The sequence below is a fragment of the Aegilops tauschii genome, chromosome 3 (assembly GCF_002575655.3).
Source record: "Aegilops tauschii subsp. strangulata cultivar AL8/78 chromosome 3, Aet v6.0, whole genome shotgun sequence".
Classification (NCBI taxonomy): domain Eukaryota; kingdom Viridiplantae; phylum Streptophyta; class Magnoliopsida; order Poales; family Poaceae; genus Aegilops; species Aegilops tauschii.
This window is the reverse complement of record NC_053037.3, coordinates 389,650,139-389,667,733: the sequence shown is the minus strand read 5'-3', so window position 1 is coordinate 389,667,733 and position 17,595 is coordinate 389,650,139. Positions and strand designations below refer to the sequence as shown.

The following is a 17,595-nucleotide window of genomic DNA, read 5'->3' as shown; positions in this document are numbered from 1 at the left end:
CAGAAGCTGATGACTTAAGTCACATAACCCAACAGCCCGGAGAGTCAGCCAGGAAATTCTGGACTCGGTTCTTAACTAAAAAGAACCAAATGGTCGACTGTCCGGATGTCGAAGCCCTAGCGGCCTTTAAGCATAACATCCGCGACGAGTGGCTTGTCTGACACCTCGGCCAAGAAAAGCCGAAATCCATGGCAGCCCTTACGACACTCATGACCCGCTTCTGTGCAGGCGAGGATAGCTGGCTAGCTCGCAGCAACAGCGCCTCAAGCAAGCCTGGAACTTTTGCATCCAGAGATAACAACAGCAAGCCCCGACGCAGTAAGCACAAGCGTCGAAATAATGGCGACAACGCCGAAGACACGTCCGTCAACGCCGGATTCAGCGGCTCTACGACCGATCAAAGGAAGAAACAATTCAAAAGAAATAGTCCGGGCACATCTAGTATGGACCGCATACTCGACCGTCCATGTCAAATCCACGGCAACCCAGGAATGCCAACCAATCATACTAATGAAGAATGCTGGGTCTTCAAACAGGCCGGCAAATCAAGTGCCGAAAGCAAGGAGCAGGGGTTGCAAAGCGACGACGACGACGAGGAGCCCCGGCCACCAAAAAAAGGAGGGCAAAAGAAGTTTCCCCCGCAAATTAAAACAGTGAATATGATACACGCCACCCATATTCCCAAACGGGAACGGAGGCGCACACCTAGGGACGTCTACGCAATGGAGCTGGTCGCCCCAAAATATTACCCATGGTCGTCCGTCCCGATCACCTTTGACCGCAAGGATCATCCGACCAATATCCGACAGGACGGTTCAGCCGCACTAGTCCTTGACCCAATAATTAACGGATTCCACCTCACACGAGTCCTTATGGACGGAGGCAGCAATCTGAACCTGCTTTATCAGGATACAGTGCGCAAGATGGGTATCGATCCTTCAAAGATCAAACCCACTAAAACCACCTTTAAAGGTGTTATACCAGGCCTGGAGGCCCGCTGTATAGGCTCCATCGCTTTGGAAGTAGTCTTCGGACCCTCGGATAATTAACACAGCGAAGAGCTAATCTTCGATATCATCCCTTTTCGCAGTAGCTATCACGCACTGCTCGGGCGAACCGCGTTTACTCGATTCAACGCGGTGCCACACTATGCTTACCTTAAGCTCAAGATGCCCGGTCCACACGGCATCATAACAGTTAATGGCAAAGCTGAACGCTCCCTCCGTACCGAAGAGCACACCGCCACCTTGGCAGTAGCAGCGCAGAGTGGCATTTTTCAATCGAACCTTCATTCGACAGCCAGGCGCCCGGACACCGTTGAAAGAGTCCGAAATACTCCGCGGCAGGATAGCGCAGCTCATCAAGAGCTCAATTAACCACTTCGGCGACAGGCGGAGGCAAGGCTAGGTGTGGCCCTACAAGGCGGCTCAATCGCTCCATGGCACACAAACATTGTTTGCATTTTCTTTGCAGGTCCACTTTTGTCTAGGCCATCACTGGCGACATGGCGGCCAGACCCATGGGGGGACGAACATACCAAGGAGGGAAGCAGCTCGAACGCATAAGGGAATCCTTAAATATTCCCCTTAATGATCATCTGATTATTAACCGGATCCGCACACAGACAACAACCCCCCGGGTACCAGCAGGTTCCGAAGCCATATTTCTTTTTATCGCACTACTGTACTCGTACGCCTCGACGTATTATTCAATTACAACATGCGGATTTATATGGCGCTTACTTGCTGTTCTTTCTTACTGATATTTTCTGTCAAATGGTATCCGTATACGATGGCACGCCTTAATATGCCAGGGGCCTCGTTGTACCCATAATACGGCAACAAAGTCCGAATACCTTCACGGTCGTTCGGCACCCCGAACTTATAGCATTATATGCATCGGCTCCGAATCATGTCTTGGGTCAATAGTTGGGTTGCCCGGCTCCTGTGCTTGCTACCCTACGTTCCGCTATATCGGCTAGGGTAGTAAAAGGAGAACTACTGTGATTGTGTCCCGGTTCTTCCTGACGAGCACCTCAACAGAGAAAGCCGAAAACTGACTATCATGATGCAGCGAGAGCTGGTCAGCTGTTCAAGAGGTTACAAAATCTTTAAGGATTTCTTCCGCATTATACGATAACTAATGCAGCATGCGACAGATCGGCTTTTTCTTTCGATCAGGTGCTTATAGAGCCCCTAGTGCGGTCTTCCGAACACCAGGGGTTGCGCCTACCTTTCTTTTTGTCAAACTCTTATGGCTAAGTGAGGGTGATAAAGCCTTATAGTCCGATTGCCTGGTTCGTTGTGCTGAACACCTCCTTCAAGGACCCAAAAACTGGGGTAAAGAGTGTTCAGGTTTATCCCGAACACCCCCGTACTTCCTACATGGGGGCAGAAGCCGACGACTGGCCAACTCTCAGTATTAATATATAAAACGGCTGCACAGAAGGTAAAATTTTCAAATAACAGGCATTTGATCATATAAATGACCTTGTTCAACATTACATAGGACAACATGAATGTATTCATGGGAATATAATATCCTTGGCACATTGCTCCGCTACAAGGCGGGATCCTTTCAGGACACTGTCATAATATAACTCTGGCTTGCGGTGCTCCTTCCCCACAGGGGGTCCTTCGGTCATCAGCTTTTCGGCATCCATCTTTGCCCAGTGCACCTTTGCGCGGGCGAAGGCCATTCGCGCACCTTCCATACAGACCGACCGCTTGATGACTTCAAGTCAAGGGCAGGCACTCACAAGCCACTTCACGAGCCCGAAGTAGCTGCTGGGAATCGCCTCGGCGGGCCATAGCCGGATAATTAAATCCTTCATGGCTAGTTCGACTGCCCTATGCAGCTCGATCAACTATTTCAGTTGATCGGCAAAGGGCACTGGATGCTCTGGCGCCAGATATTGCGACCAGAAGAGCTTCTCCGTAGAGCTCCCTTCTTTGGCTTGGTAGAATTGTGCGGCATCGGATATGCTGCGCGGCAGGTCCGCAAACACCCATGGAGAAATCTGAATTTGGATCAGTAACATGATTTTCCGACCTTAAACATTCGCTTTACATAGAAAAAGCCTTACCCGTCGCGATCTTTCTGGCCTCCTGGATTTCCTGCAGGGCGCCTTGGGCTTCGCCCCGGGCACCGTGTGCGGCTTGACGAGCCTTGGTGAGTTCGCATTCTTTCTCCGTTAAACTCTGCTCCAAGGTCTCGCATTTCTTCTCGGCCTCTTGGAGCTCCTGCTGAACTTCAATAACTCTAGCCTCGTGCTTGTCACGAAGGGCCTGCTTGGAGGCTGCCTTCTTCTCGGCCTCAGCCACTGCCTTCTTAAGAGCCTCGACTTCGGCCGTCGCTCCTGGAGCACATCATGCAAAAAAAATTCGTCATACTCAATTATTCGTTCGTGCTAAATTCGAACAAGGTTTTTACATACCTTGGTTATCCGTCAACTGCTTCTTCACTTGGGCGAGTTCTTCTTTGGTCCGCCCAAGACTGTGCTTCAGTCCGGAGACTTCCGCAGTATGAGAGGTGGTAGTCACTACAGACGCCTGCTTAGAAAAAACAAAAGAGGGAGAGGTACCAAAGGGTAAGTCTCCTGCGAACATATATTTGATCCTCTGTCCGGTTTTTCTTTCGAACACCGAACAGTGTATCAGGGGCTACTATCTATACTATGACACTCTTTGAAACCTCACAACGTACCTCAAAGCCTGTTATAATGCTGATGCAGGCCTCAGTCAGCCCGCTTTTGGCAGACTGAATCTTCTCAGTCACCGCCCTCATAAGGGCACGGTGTTCTTCAACGATGGAGGCGCTCTTCAGCGCTGCTGATAAGGTATCCGACACCTCTGGTTGGGCAGAGGTTGCCGGTGGAACAGGCGCACCCTCTTCGATCTTGGGAGGTTGCCCGCCTGATTCCGGAGCCATATTGGTCTCCGGAACTGTGTCCGGCTTGGGGCTTAATTCAAGATGGCCCCTGCCGTCGGTGTCCATGGGAGCCTTTTCTCCCGTGTGTCCGGTCGCCGAGGTTTGGCCCTCTGGCGTTGCCTTGACGGTCTCCAGACCCCCCTCCTCGGCCTGGGTCCCTTTGGGACGATACCTCGGTGTCGTTCACGCGTTTGGGCCAGACGGACATTGGTCCTCGAGTGCAAAGGCAGAAGGGAGTATTTTACCTTCTGCTTCTGGCTGTCTCGCAATACCTTCTAGGGGGAGGGGACCGTCGGGGGTGTCCCGTTGTCCATGGCATCCGAACCTAGTAAATCCTCCGATGAGGATTGTTCGACGCGGGACCTGGTCAGATTGCAAAAAGGCGTGACTCAATGCGATTAAAACGCTATATGACGGTGAGTCTGGATACACAAACGTGTCCAGGTTTTATATACTCACGATTTCACCAGGGGCTGGACCCTGGGATCCCACTCCGGGCTGCTGTCGGTGGAGGTGACGGATTCCTCCGGAAAGGGAGTCTTTCCCTTCTTAGGCGATTCAGCCTCCAAGTGTGTGGAGGCCGTCCTTTTCTTTCCCCCCTCGCTGCGGGGATCGGCTTTCCTCCTCTTCCTTGTCCTCTTTGGAGGAAGCACGGGCTTCGGAGTCTTCGGATACCATGTCCGAAGTGCCTTGGCGATGAAGGCCGCCCTGATCTTTTTGGCCTCTTTCTCGGCTTTCTTCTTCGGCGCCTTGTAAGGTGCCGGGACCAGCATCTTCGCCAGAAGTGGGCCGGCTTGTTCTTCTGGCAGCGGGGCCGGGCAGTAGATCCGCCCTGCCTTCTTCGTCTAGCCCTAGGAAAGTCGCGGGAAAATACATTGAGCGTTTCCCTTGGATTATGCAGATAAAGCATATAAACTTGCCAACATACGAAGGCTTACCGAACTCGCTGGTCGGGACAGTTGGTACCCGCGGTCCTCGGCTGAATCCGGCCACGATTTGCCGGACTTAAAGAGCACTTTCCAGATGTCTTCGTGTGATGAGTCGAAGAGCCCTAGTACGGTCTGGTGCTTGGTCGGGTCGTATTCCCATAAATTGCAGGCCCTGTGTTGACAAGGGAGAATCTGGCGAACTAACATCACCTGGACCACGTCGACAAGTTTGATATTCTTGTCTTCCATACACTTGACACGCGCCTAGAGCACCGCCAACTCGTCTGGCGAAGACCAGTTCAGGCCCTTCTTGGGCCAGGACGTAAGCCGCAATGGAGCTCCGGATCGGAATACGGGAGTTGTGGCCCATTTTTTGCCGCGTGGCTCAGTGACATAGAACCACTGTTGTTGCCACCCTTTGACGGAATCATTGAAAGTACCTGATGGCCATGTCACGTTAGGCATCTTGCTTACCATGGCTCCTCCGCACTCAGCGTGCTCACCGCTCACCACCTTGGGCTTCACATTGAAAATCTTCAACCATAATCCGAAGTGTGAGGAGATGCGGAGAAAGTCCTCGCACACGACGATTAATGTCGAGATGTTGAGGAAGGAATTGGGGGATAGATCATGAATATCGATCCCGTAGTAATACATAATGCCGCGTACGAATGGGTGGAGGGGAAACCCTAGCCCGCGGACAAAGTGAGGGAGGAATACAACCCTCTCGTGGGGTTCCGGAGTAGGGACAATCTGTCCCGCCCTCGGAAGGCGGTGGCCGATCTTCTTGGTCAAATACCCGGCCTCCCGAAGTTTCTTGATGTCCTTCTCCCGGACGGTAGAGGCCATCCACTTGCCTCCTGCTCCGGACCCGGACATTTTCGAAGAGCCTTTGTGGGCGGAGAAGGCGAATGCTTGGGCGCTGGAGCTCGAGTGAGAGAGAATGGATGAGCGAAGGAAGAATAAGGCGTGGGTGAAAAAGGGTAGTCCTTGTCTCCTTATAAAGGCAGCAGATCATGCGCCTCCCCACTTGCCCTAGAAACTCGCTTATTCCCCAAGCGCGGTGCTAATGGCGCGGTTGGGTTACCCACGCCCGTATTGATGAGGATCCCGTGATAAGGGGACACGCTCTCTGCTTCGACAAGACGTGCCAATAAAACCGCCTCGCAAGATGTGCAGTAGCAGGTTGAGTAAACGGTTCGAATAATAACCGGGCCGCGGCGTGATGTCACGCTAAGTAAAAGTTGTCAGCAGATTAGACTCGTGGAATATTGTACTCTCTACGGTGGTATGTGGAATTTGTTTTGCAGAGCCGGACACGATTCTTGTGTTCAAGATCCACTTTGGAGTATTCAGAGAAGGAACCCGCCTTGCAATGCCAAAGACAAATTTGCGCGCCGGACTCATCGTCATTGAAGCCTGGTTCAGGGGCTACTGAGGGAGTCCTGGATTAGGGGGTCCTCGGACAGCCGGACTATATGCTTATGCCGGACTGTTGGACTATGAAGATACAAGATTGAAGACTTCGTCGCGTGTCCAGGTGGGACTCTCCTCTGCGTGGAAGGCAAGCTTGGCAATTCGGATATGTAGATTCCCTTCTCTGTAACCGACTCTGTGTAACCCTAGCCTCCTTCGGTGTCTATATAAACCGGAGTGTTTAGTCCGTAGGACAACAACAATCATAATCATAGGCTAGCTTCTAGGGTTTAGCCCCTACGATCTCGTGGTAGATCAACTCTTGTAATACTCATATCATCAAGATCAATCAAGCAGGAAGTAGGGTATTACCTCCATAGGGAGGGCCCGAACCTGGGTAAACATTGTGTCCCCCGCCTCCTGTTACCATTAGCCTTAGACGCACAGTTCGGGACCCCCTACCCGAGATCCGCCGGTTTTGACACCGACACTCGGGGAGCCGACCTATGTGACATGGGCTGGATTAATGGGCCGTGAAGATACGAGATAGAATGCCTTCTCCCGTGTCCGGATGGAAGTCTCCTTTGCGTGGATGGCAAGCTTGGCGTCCGGATGTATAGTTTCCTTCCTCTGTAAACCGACCTTGTACAACCCTAGTCCCCTCCGGTGCTTATATAAACTGGAGGGCTTAGTCCATAAGCAGATGAACAATCATACAGACTAGACATCTAGGGTTAACCATTACGATCTTGAGGTAGATCAACTCTTGTAACCCATATACTCATCAAAGTCAATCAAGCAGGAAGTAGGGTATTACCTCCATTAAGAGGGCCCGAACCTGGTAAACATCGTGTCCCCTGCCTCCTGTTACCTTCGATCCTTAGACGCACAGTTCGGGACCCCCTACCCGAGATCTGTCGGTTTTGACACCGACACATGTTTCAACATAACTAAGTCCCTATGTGATCAGATAAGCTCAATGATATGCTGATATTGGTGGAGCCAAATGGACAAGGAAAACAAAATTCATTGGATAAGTTGGGAGAAACTTGTCTTGCCGAAGAGGGAAGGTGGATTAGGATTTAGGGATCTCCATTGTTTCAACCTCGCGATGTTAGCAAAACAGGCGTGGAGACTCATTCAGAATCCTGACTCATTATGTGCTCAAGTCTTAGCTGCGAAGTATTCCCCCCACGGGAAAATTCTGAAGGCAACAACTATGAAGCGCATATCATACTCCTGGCGAAGTATCTTGAAGGGGGTCAAGGTGCTTAATGAGGGTGTTATTTGGCGAGTGGGAAATGGCTTAAACATAAATATTTGGAATGATCCATGGCTACCGTGAAGCTCAACGAGGAGGCCAACAGTAAGAGGAAGAAACATGTTACTAGACAAAGTATCTGAACTCATAAACCCGGTGACTGGAAGCTGGGATGAAGAATTAGTCTATCAAACCTTCTGCAATGAAGATGCCAATCTCATTATGCAGCTGCAAGTAAATGAGTTAGCGGACGACAATTTAGCTTGGCATATGACAAGGGCCTCTTCACAATAAAGTCTGCATACAAGGTGGCAATGGAGAGTGAAGCCAAACGCACAACTAGTGGGATCCAATCAGGCTCAAACAGTACATCAAATAGTCCTAGTTTTGATTGGATGAAATTATGGAAGATCTCCTTACCAAGTAAGATCCAACTTTTCCTATGGAGATTAGCACATCACAACCTGCCTTGGAGACAAAAGCTAATTATGAAAAGAATGGAGATTAGTTCTAAATGTCCAGTTTGTTGCAGGTTGGATGAGGATGGGGGCCACTGTTTCCTCAAATGCAAGCAAGTAAAGAAAATATGGAGGGCACTACAAATGGAAGACATCAGGCTATCTCTCGTAAGCTATCCCAAACCCCGAGATGTTTTAATTGAAATCTTTGAACAAAAAGAAGAGGTAGCTAAAAAATCTGTATTATGATGTGGTTGTGGTGGCATGAACGTAATAAAGCAAATAGAGGAGAACAAAATTGGCATGCCAACGTTTGGCATTGTGCCAAATATTGGCAACTACTTGGTTAGCTACTTGATGGAGCTTTCAAGAAAGAAGATCAGACAGGAGGCTGGGGCTACATCATTCGCAATCCAGAGGGACTTGCAGAGGCAGCGGGAGCAGGGAGGTTGAGCCATATCATGGATGCTCTCCAAGCAGAAAGCCTAGCCCTCATGGGAGCAATTGAAAGAGCAAGTGATTTGGGGTGTCAAAATGTCATTTTCGAAACTAATTCCGATGTGCTGCAATAAGCAATCTCTACTGAAGAGTATGATGCTTCCCCGTGTGGTGCTGTATTCATGAAGGCAAGAAGACTTTTATGGTTGTATTTTAATGATGTAAAAATTGTGTGGGTTCCAAGAGTATGTAACTATGTAGCCCATGTTTTAGCGTCCCATGGCACTGGTTCGGAGTCGGGAGACCAAGTTCACTGGCTCTGCGATGTCCCAGACTTTGTAAATTCTGCAGTTACCAGTGATTTAGCTGGCCTGCATGAGTAATATAATCGTCCGTGTTTTTGTTTGTTTTCGAAAAAAAACTACATGAAATCGGAAGCAACGGTCTATAATCTCATGGTTTATTTTAGACTTCATTCTGTGATACTCCCTCCCTTTCTATAATGTAAGACGTTTTTTTATACTGCTGTAGCAGTAGACACAGTAGTGCGCACGGTTCCGGGTTTTTCAAATAAAACGGTTCCACACTAGAATGTTCTCGGACATTCTTGTCCCCCCTAACTCGCCCCCTTCCCGCCGCTTCCACGCCGTTCTAGACCTCCGGCGAATCCTCCCCTCCCGCCTCTTATTACCCATCTCATCTCCGATCTCCCCCCAGCAATTTCCGACGAGAAGAAGACACCAAGGCGAATCCCCCCCAATCGCCATTGCCAGTTCCGTTGCAGTTAATCCGTAGCTCGCAGAAGCGGAAGCCATGAATCCCGACAAGTTCACGCACAAGACCAATGAGGCGCTCGCGGCGGCGCACGAGATGGCGTCCGAGGCCGGCCACGCGCAGCTCACGCCGCTGCACCTCGCCGCGGCGCTCGCGGCGGACAGGTCGGGCATCCTCCGCCAGGCCATCGCCCACGCGTCCGGCGGCAACGACGCCGCGGCCGAGTCGTTCGAGCGCGTCGCGTCCGCCGCGCTCAAGCGGCTGCCCTCGCAGTCCCCGCCGCCCGACACCGTCCCGGCCTCCACCTCGCTGGTCAAGGCCGTCCGCCGCGCGCAGTCGGCGCAGAAGTCGCGCGGCGACTCGCACCTCGCCGTCGACCAGCTGCTCATGGGCCTCCTCGAGGACCCGCAGATCTCCGACGCGCTCAAGGAGGCCGGCATCTCCGCTGCGCGGGTGAAGGCCGAGGTCGAGAAGCTCCGGGGAGGCGACAACCGGCGCGTGGAGTCCGCGTCGGGGGACACCAACTTCCAGGCCCTCAAGACGTACGGCCGCGACCTCGTGGAGGTGGCGGGCAAGCTGGACCCGGTCATCGGCCGCGACGAGGAGATCCGGCGCGTGGTGCGGATCCTGTCGCGGCGCACAAAGAACAACCCCGTCCTCATCGGCGAGCCCGGCGTGGGCAAGACCGCCGTGGTGGAGGGGCTCGCGCAGCGCGTCGTGCGCGGCGACGTCCCCAGCAACCTCCTGGACGTGCGCCTGGTCGCGCTCGACATGGGCGCGCTCGTGGCCGGCGCCAAGTACCGCGGCGAGTTCGAGGAGCGGCTCAAGGCCGTGCTCAAGGAGGTGGAGGAGGCCGAGGGGAAGGTGATACTGTTCATCGACGAGATACACCTGGTGCTCGGCGCCGGGCGGACGGAGGGGTCAATGGACGCGGCCAACCTGTTCAAGCCGATGCTGGCGAGGGGGCAGCTCAGGTGCATTGGCGCGACGACCCTCGAGGAGTACAGGAAGTACGTCGAGAAGGACGCCGCGTTCGAGAGGCGGTTCCAGCAGGTGTTCGTGGCGGAGCCCAGCGTCCCGGACACCGTCAGCATACTCAGAGGGCTCAAGGAGAAGTACGAGGGGCACCATGGCGTGAGGATTCAGGACCGCGCGCTCGTCATTGCCGCGCAGCTCTCGTCGAGGTACATCATGGGTAAGTGCTCTGTTCTTGCCTAGCCAATTTTATGATTTCTGCACTGTCAATTTTGCAGAGTTTTTACCTTGATCGCCGGTCTTAAATCGATGTTCTGCTTTTTATTTTGTGTACAGGTCGCCATTTGCCTGATAAAGCAATCGATTTGGTTGACGAGGCCTGCGCAAATGTGAGGGTGCAACTTGACAGCCAGCCTGAAGAGATCGACAACCTCGAGAGGAAGAGGATCCAGTTGGAAGTCGAGCTCCATGCCCTCGAGAAGGAGAAGGACAAGGCTAGCAAAGCTCGGCTAGTTGATGTGAGTGGCTGGTGAATTGGTGGTCTTGATTTCTCTAATCTGTCTAATGAAGTTGCTTTTGTTCTGACGATATGCAAAAACTGCACTGTACTGTACCTGCTCTGTTCTGACAATGTGCAAAAACTCGGAACTGTTTCAGGTGAGGAAAGAGTTGGACGATCTGAGAGACAAGCTGCAGCCGCTGCAGATGAAGTATCGCAAGGAGAAAGAGAGGATCGACGAGATCAGGAGCCTGAAGCAGCGCCGCGAAGAGCTGCAGTTCACTCTGCAGGAGGCCGAGCGCCGGATGGATTTGGCCCGCGTGGCTGATCTCAGATACGGTGCTCTGCAGGAGGTTGACGCTGCCATTGCTAAGCTGGAGGGTGAGACCGGCGAGAATTTGATGTTAACAGAGACTGTCGGCCCGGACCAGATTGCTGAGGTAAGTTCGTTGTTGCAAACAATTTTATGGGGTTCTTCACTCTTCAGGTATGAACGATGTTGTATTGAGACGATCTCTTTGCATACGCAGGTGGTGAGCCGCTGGACTGGTATTCCTGTCACCAGGCTCGGACAGAATGAGAAGGCGAGGCTGATCGGGCTGGCAGATCGACTGCATCAGAGGGTCGTTGGACAGTATGAGGCCGTCAATGCAGTTGGAGAGGCTGTTCTACGGTCGAGGGCTGGCCTTGGACGCCCGCAGCAGCCTACTGGTTCATTCCTCTTCCTTGGACCGACCGGTGTCGGAAAAACCGAGCTCGCCAAGGCTCTAGCTGAGCAGCTGTTTGATGACGAGAACCTGCTCGTCCGCATCGACATGTCTGAATACATGGAGCAGCATTCGGTTGCCCGGCTAATCGGAGCCCCACCTGGGTAACTACTCAGCATAGTTCATCATGCTCACCACTATGGATGTGCATCATATGTGATTTCTGACTTGTGAACTTGTTGTGAATTTGCAGATATGTTGGTCATGAAGAAGGGGGGCAGCTGACCGAGCAAGTGAGGAGGAGGCCATACAGTGTCATCCTCTTCGACGAGGTTGAGAAGGCGCATGTGGCGGTGTTCAACACTCTGCTCCAGGTCCTGGACGATGGGCGGTTGACCGACGGGCAAGGCAGGACGGTTGATTTTAGGAACACGGTGATCATCATGACCTCAAACCTTGGCGCGGAGCACCTCCTCGCCGGAATGGTGGGCAATTCGATGAAGGTTGCTCGTGATCTGGTCATGCAGGAGGTATGTACTGAATTTGCACATATATATCTTTTGTTCTGTATATATCAATCAGTTTGCAGTCTGATGCCTAACGTGAGTGAGAATGTTCACCTGCAGGTGAGGAGGCATTTCCGCCCGGAGCTGCTGAACCGTCTGGACGAGATCGTCATCTTCGACCCTCTGTCGCATGAGCAGCTGCGGAAGGTCGCTCGGCTTCAGATGAAAGATGTGGCAGTCCGTCTTGCCGAGAGGGGCGTTGCTCTGGCCGTCACCGACGCCGCCCTGGACGTCATCCTGTCACTGTCTTACGATCCGGTACGTGGAAGCATCGAATCTCATTCTTCACTAATCAAAGAGCATCTTATAGCTCGTAGATTCTAACTCGGTGACATTTCAATATGCGGCAACAGGTCTATGGCGCCAGGCCAATCCGGAGATGGATCGAGAAGAGGATAGTGACGGAGCTCTCCAAGATGTTGATCCGCGAGGAGATCGACGAGAACTCCACGGTGTACATCGACGCTGCGCCCAGCAAGGACGAGCTGACCTATGGCGTCGACAAGCACGGAGGGCTGGTGAACGCGCGCACGGGCCACAAGTCCGACATCCTGATCCAGGTTCCTAGCGGAGCTGTTGGGGGCGATGCGGCGCACGCCGTGAAGAAGATGAAGATCATGCAGGACAGCGGAGAGGTGGACGACATGGAGGAAGAGTAGATGGAAACCGCATCGATTGATCCCTTTCTGACTGTAGTTCCAAGTGCCTGCACCAGGCAGTCGTATGAGCTCTGTTTTTGCTTTTGGACCGTGCTGATTTAGGTAGTTCGGAATCGTATCTGTTGAATTGGGGGTGAAATGAATTGTAGTTGAGGATGAAGTGAAATCAGGATTGTGATTATTCTGCTTTCGTAACCCCAGTTTAACTCTGAAATTCTTCTGCTGTTCCTGAATCAGACGGTCGCTTTGTATTTCGGGAGAACCCCGTTTTCGTTGAAACTTAAGCCTTGAGCGATGCACAACGCACCTCAAGATCTTCCCCGTAGTGTCTCGGGAAAATATACATCGGAAAAATATATAACTTCATAAAGAATCAACACTACAAAAACAACACAACACAATAGCATAAACGTATCTGAATAATTGGATCTAGGGTTTACAAGGACACGATTTCTCTATGTTCAGGGCACTGCCAAAGAAAAATTAGACTTCATTAAAAAAAAGCCATGATGATGGTGCATAATCTAGTCATTACCCTTGGTACGGTTGCTAGGAAGTACTAGCCAGAAAGTTGCAATGGGGCGAACCATGGTTGGATGGTTGGTTTAAATTCTGGTGCTCTCATTTATTCTGAATTTATTTTAGAATTTCCGACGATACGCGTTTAGTGGGAGGAGACGATGACATGCTAGCTCATTTTCTCAGAGGTGCTCATAGGGGTAGGGTGTGCGTCTGTACGCTCATAGGGGTGAGTGTATGCGCGTATATATGAGCGTTGGCGTCTGTATTGTGTTTGAAAAAAAATTACACATGGGTTTTATTCAGGTTCAGGCCTCCCGTGAGGAGTAATACCCTATTCCCTGTTTCGTGTTGTTATTCATGGCGGGTATACCTCATGAGAGGGATTACAATGGGAGTGATGTATTGCTACCGAGAGTCTAAGTCTAGGGAAGTAGATGATGTTGATAGTCCCATAGCCACCACCTCATATACATGGGTGTGGGCTAGGGTTTTACAAGAAGTAGATCATATCTCGGCGCCGTCATTTTTGACTTGGGGTCCAAGATGATCTTTAGATGCTTGATCCGATCCTCTGGGCTCCCTTTGGTCGCCGGCTCTTTGGTGGGTCCCATGGGACCCGTGGTAGGCCTGTTGTCGGGCTCCTAGGCAGAAGCCACCCTTGGTGTACTATCATCAGTAGCCCACGAGCGTGTCTGAGATTGAAGTAGCTGGTCTTCGATGTCCCGGACATGATCTTTATCTTCATGCTGGCATTGTGGTTTTATCTTCAGGAGCTCGGCCTTGTAGTCGGCAGCGGGCTCAGTCGTCCTGAGGACTGCCAAGATGTTGTCTTTGTCGGCTTGTGGAAGGTGACGCGTACTCCGAAGATCTTTGGGCCTTCTACAAGAGCCCTGCCCCAAGGTCTTGGCTCTACCTCGCGAATCTTCAGCTGCCCTGGTGTGGCCTCTGCTCGGATCGCAACTTCGCAACCTGTTGTTGGCCTCGGGCAAACCAAAACGTTGCAAGCCTGCCCGCCTCATCAAATCTAAATTGTTGACGGTATTGGTTTCATACAATCATGATGATGGAGCTTGGACTGCCGCACCCACATCTCATGGAACGGGAAATCGCAAGAGACGTGGGACGCGTGGCACGCCACAACGATTACCGCACCAATTCACCGTGGTGGCTATAAAGGAGGGAAAAGAAGGTAATTACGCCATCGTCTCCTTTTGTCTCCAATTTTGTGCGTTCCTCCTTTTTCGCTGCTCCTCCATTGCTGGGATCCCTCTGCTTGTCTCTCCCTCTCCAATCTTCCCGCATTCGGCGAGATGGCCAAGATTTGGAGCGGCCAGGGGAGTACTCATGCTCAGGGCACCACTCTGGCCATCGTTGCCACTGAGTGGAAGCGAAAGAGGGTTGCCGGTGGTGATGAGAAGAAGAAGCAGCCACAGGCGGCCAACAAGACCACGGGAAAGTGGTTCCGGTCGGCTTGAGCCAAGGAGCTACAGCAGCTTGTTGTGGAGAAGTCGATACAGGCGAATCTGGTATCACTAGAAAAAAAAGACACATTTGTGACATTATGGCCCAAATGAAAACTTTTTCTGTCATGAATATGACACTTCTATAACAACAATTCTGACAAAAACACGTATCCTCATAGATGTGATGGGATCCTACTTATATGACAAAAAATGGGCTTTTCATCCTGGACGGGCCGGAGACGCACTTGCATGACATAAACAATCGTGGTAGAAGTGAGGGTGAGAAATTTTTTGGGGAGTTCCCGATTAAGGTGGGTGGTCGGGGCCGAGCGAGCATTGTGGTTTTCCGCGTTTCTCTCGTATGCGTGTGTGTGCGAGGCATTCGCTAACTGAACCCGAGCGAGGCATTCGCTTAGTGAATTGAAGACGATCGATCTATCCCTTTGCTACTAACTGAACCCGAGCGATTCCTTCGCTGCTAACTGGACCCGATCGATTCCTTCGCTGCTACTGCTAATTGAATGCGAGCGATCCGTCGTTGTTGTTGCCTATTGAAGCCGGTCGAGCCCCCGTGCGAGACGTAGCTAGCCAGTTGGGTTGCCTGTCGATGGACAGTGCCCAATGTTGTAGCGCGCAATACATAGAACGAGTTGAGACTTGCATCGATCGAGCCCCTTGCGCGAGACGTGGCATCCACCGTAACGGGTAGCCGTTAAGCTATCGGGTTCTGGTTTGGATCCGATAACTCGTTAACCGCCTGAACCAATTGGGATTTTCCACGTGTAAAATTCTGATTCACCTTAGTATCCACGTGTTAGCTCCGTGTTGGGATAGGTGTCATCAAGCGAGTGGACGGTACGAGCCTATGGTACGTCAACACGTGGCTCGGCCCAACAGTGGCCCGTTTAGGTTAAAAGGCCAGGCCTATCAAAATAAGCAGGCCGACCCATTAGCGGCCTACTTGAGTCAGGCCCATTCACAAGCATGACCCATGCAAGTTACACAGAATTGGCCCATCAAAGGCCCATTCTAGATTTGACAATTTCCAGCCCATCGTCAGTTCCAGCCCGTTAACGGCCCGCTACGTCTTTTGGCCCAGTTACGGCCCGAGCTTCTTTCGGCTTGTTAGCAGCCCATCGTCAGTTGCAGCCCATTAACGGCCCGGAACGTCTTTCGGCCTTTTCTCGGCCCATGCCGCAGTTGGGCCAACTTCTAGCCCATTGTGACTTTAGGCCTTTCCTTGGCCCATTTGGTAAATGGGCCAATTCCTAGCCCATTTTGTCTTTCGGCCTGTTAATGGCTCGCACAGCAGTTGGGCCTTTGACTCTGCAACCTAATTTTGGGTCCATTAGCGTCCCATGTTCTGCAGGGCACAATTTCAGCCCGACGCGACTTTTGGGCCTCCTCTGGCCCAAAACACTTTCGGCCTCTTACTGGCCCGTAAAGTAAAAGGGCCGAGACAAAATTGACATTTATTTCGGTCTGCTAGAGGCCCGCGTGCCATTTCCATTTATACGGCCCTATCGAGCTTTCGGCCTGTTAACGGCCTGCTAAGAGCCGTTGTTACGGTGGGCCACATTATTTGGGATCCACTAAATATTAATTTGACTAGCCCAATTAACGCCCGCTTTGACTACACATGTTTGTTCGTTCGGATGGCGTACATGTAATGTTTGGGCGTGTTGGTCCCCGTTACAACGATATAGCATATTCAAAGAATTATCCTACTCTATACTATCGCCTCTAAGAAACATACACTATACAATAAAGAGACTAAGGCATAGAAACGTAGAATAATCCTACACTATACAATAAAGAAATTACAGCCGATTATACCCACTGGGCATTATAGTTCGGCACCAGTGATAATAAAGCATACACAAATAGAAAATTATATACACTAGGCAAATAAAGCTCATACATCATGGACACGCATCAACAGAACTTACCATTTGAACTGTAATCTCTTCAGAAAATAGGATTGGCCAGATTCATATATCACAAATTTTAGTTTGCGAAATCTCCAATTCCTTCGTGGTTACCTCAATGTCTCGTTTCATTTTTTTGACTCCTGCATCTAATACCTGCAACTTGAGTCTCAACTTATTGATTGCACGTTGAGAATCATGTACACGTTGTCTTGCTACCTCTAGTTGATGCTCGAGAACATCAGCACATTCCAATTCCAATCCATAATCATTTGGTAAAAGCCATGCCGCACTGCTCGCAGATCTTTGTGTTGATGTCACTTCATCCTGAAATGTTTCTGTAAGTACACATGACTAGGGCAAAAATACAGTTACAACAGTGAAGCAAGCAAGACAAACTATTTTGTACATGGAAAAACATGACTAACAATAATGTTACACGTCATGAAGCATAAGCATGTTATATTTTAAAAATTATAAAAATGGTAGTATGTGCAGCCCGCATACAAAAATCTCTCTTGGCTCACTAGAGGAGCATGATGTTGGGGCCAAATCTAAAGCACAGACAAGTTACAAATTTAGACCACACGTTGCGTATAAGTAAGCAAGCAGTTGGCCATTGTGTAGCTCAATTATAGTCTTAGGGAGCATAATGAACAACGGAGGGATTCATACAAACCTACCACAACAGGCAAAACTATGCAATCATTAGCCTAGTATAAACTAGATTGTGAGCCTCATGCAGTAATAGTTGGTTAATAGACTTCAAAGGTTCAGGCACACTTCGCCAGAGTAATTAAATGGTAAGGCCTTTAATTATGTCAACTAATGTTATACAAGTACCCACATTACAAAAAAAAAGACATATCCGTGACATTTTGGGCCGAACGTTTTTTTTCTATCATGCTTATGACACTTCTATGACGATAATTGTGACAAAACCCGGTATCATCATAGATGTGGTGGGCTCCTACTTCTATGACAAAAAATCATGACAGAAAATGGGCTTTTCGTCCTGGCGGGTCGGAGATGCAACTGCATGACATTCTTTGGGTCATCCATGACGGAAA

General features: G+C 50.7%; 1 protein-coding gene across 1 annotated transcript; it reads left to right on the top strand.

Moving 5' to 3' along the window:
- Nucleotides 1–9,049: 9,049 nt before the first annotated feature.
- LOC109758392 (chaperone protein ClpB1) lies at nt 9,050–12,826 on the top strand. Its single transcript, XM_020317243.4, has 7 exons — nt 9,050–10,401; nt 10,518–10,699; nt 10,839–11,120; nt 11,211–11,551; nt 11,641–11,917; nt 12,014–12,211; nt 12,307–12,826. The coding sequence occupies exons 1-7, from the start codon at nt 9,246–9,248 to the stop codon at nt 12,610–12,612; spliced, it is 2,742 nt and encodes a 913-aa protein (XP_020172832.1). The 5' UTR covers nt 9,050–9,245; the 3' UTR covers nt 12,613–12,826.
- Nucleotides 12,827–17,595: the final 4,769 nt, after the last annotated feature.

Excerpts from the sequence above, each read along its gene's own strand:
- LOC109758392 (XM_020317243.4), top strand. The coding sequence starts at position 9,246 with ATGAATCCCGACAAGTTCACGCACAAGACCAATGAGGCGCTCGCGGCG. Across the intron at positions 11,552-11,640 it reads CTAATCGGAGCCCCACCTGG|ATATGTTGGTCATGAAGAAG; the intron begins GTAACTACTCAG and ends GTGAATTTGCAG. Across the intron at positions 11,918-12,013 it reads GTGATCTGGTCATGCAGGAG|GTGAGGAGGCATTTCCGCCC; the intron begins GTATGTACTGAA and ends GTTCACCTGCAG.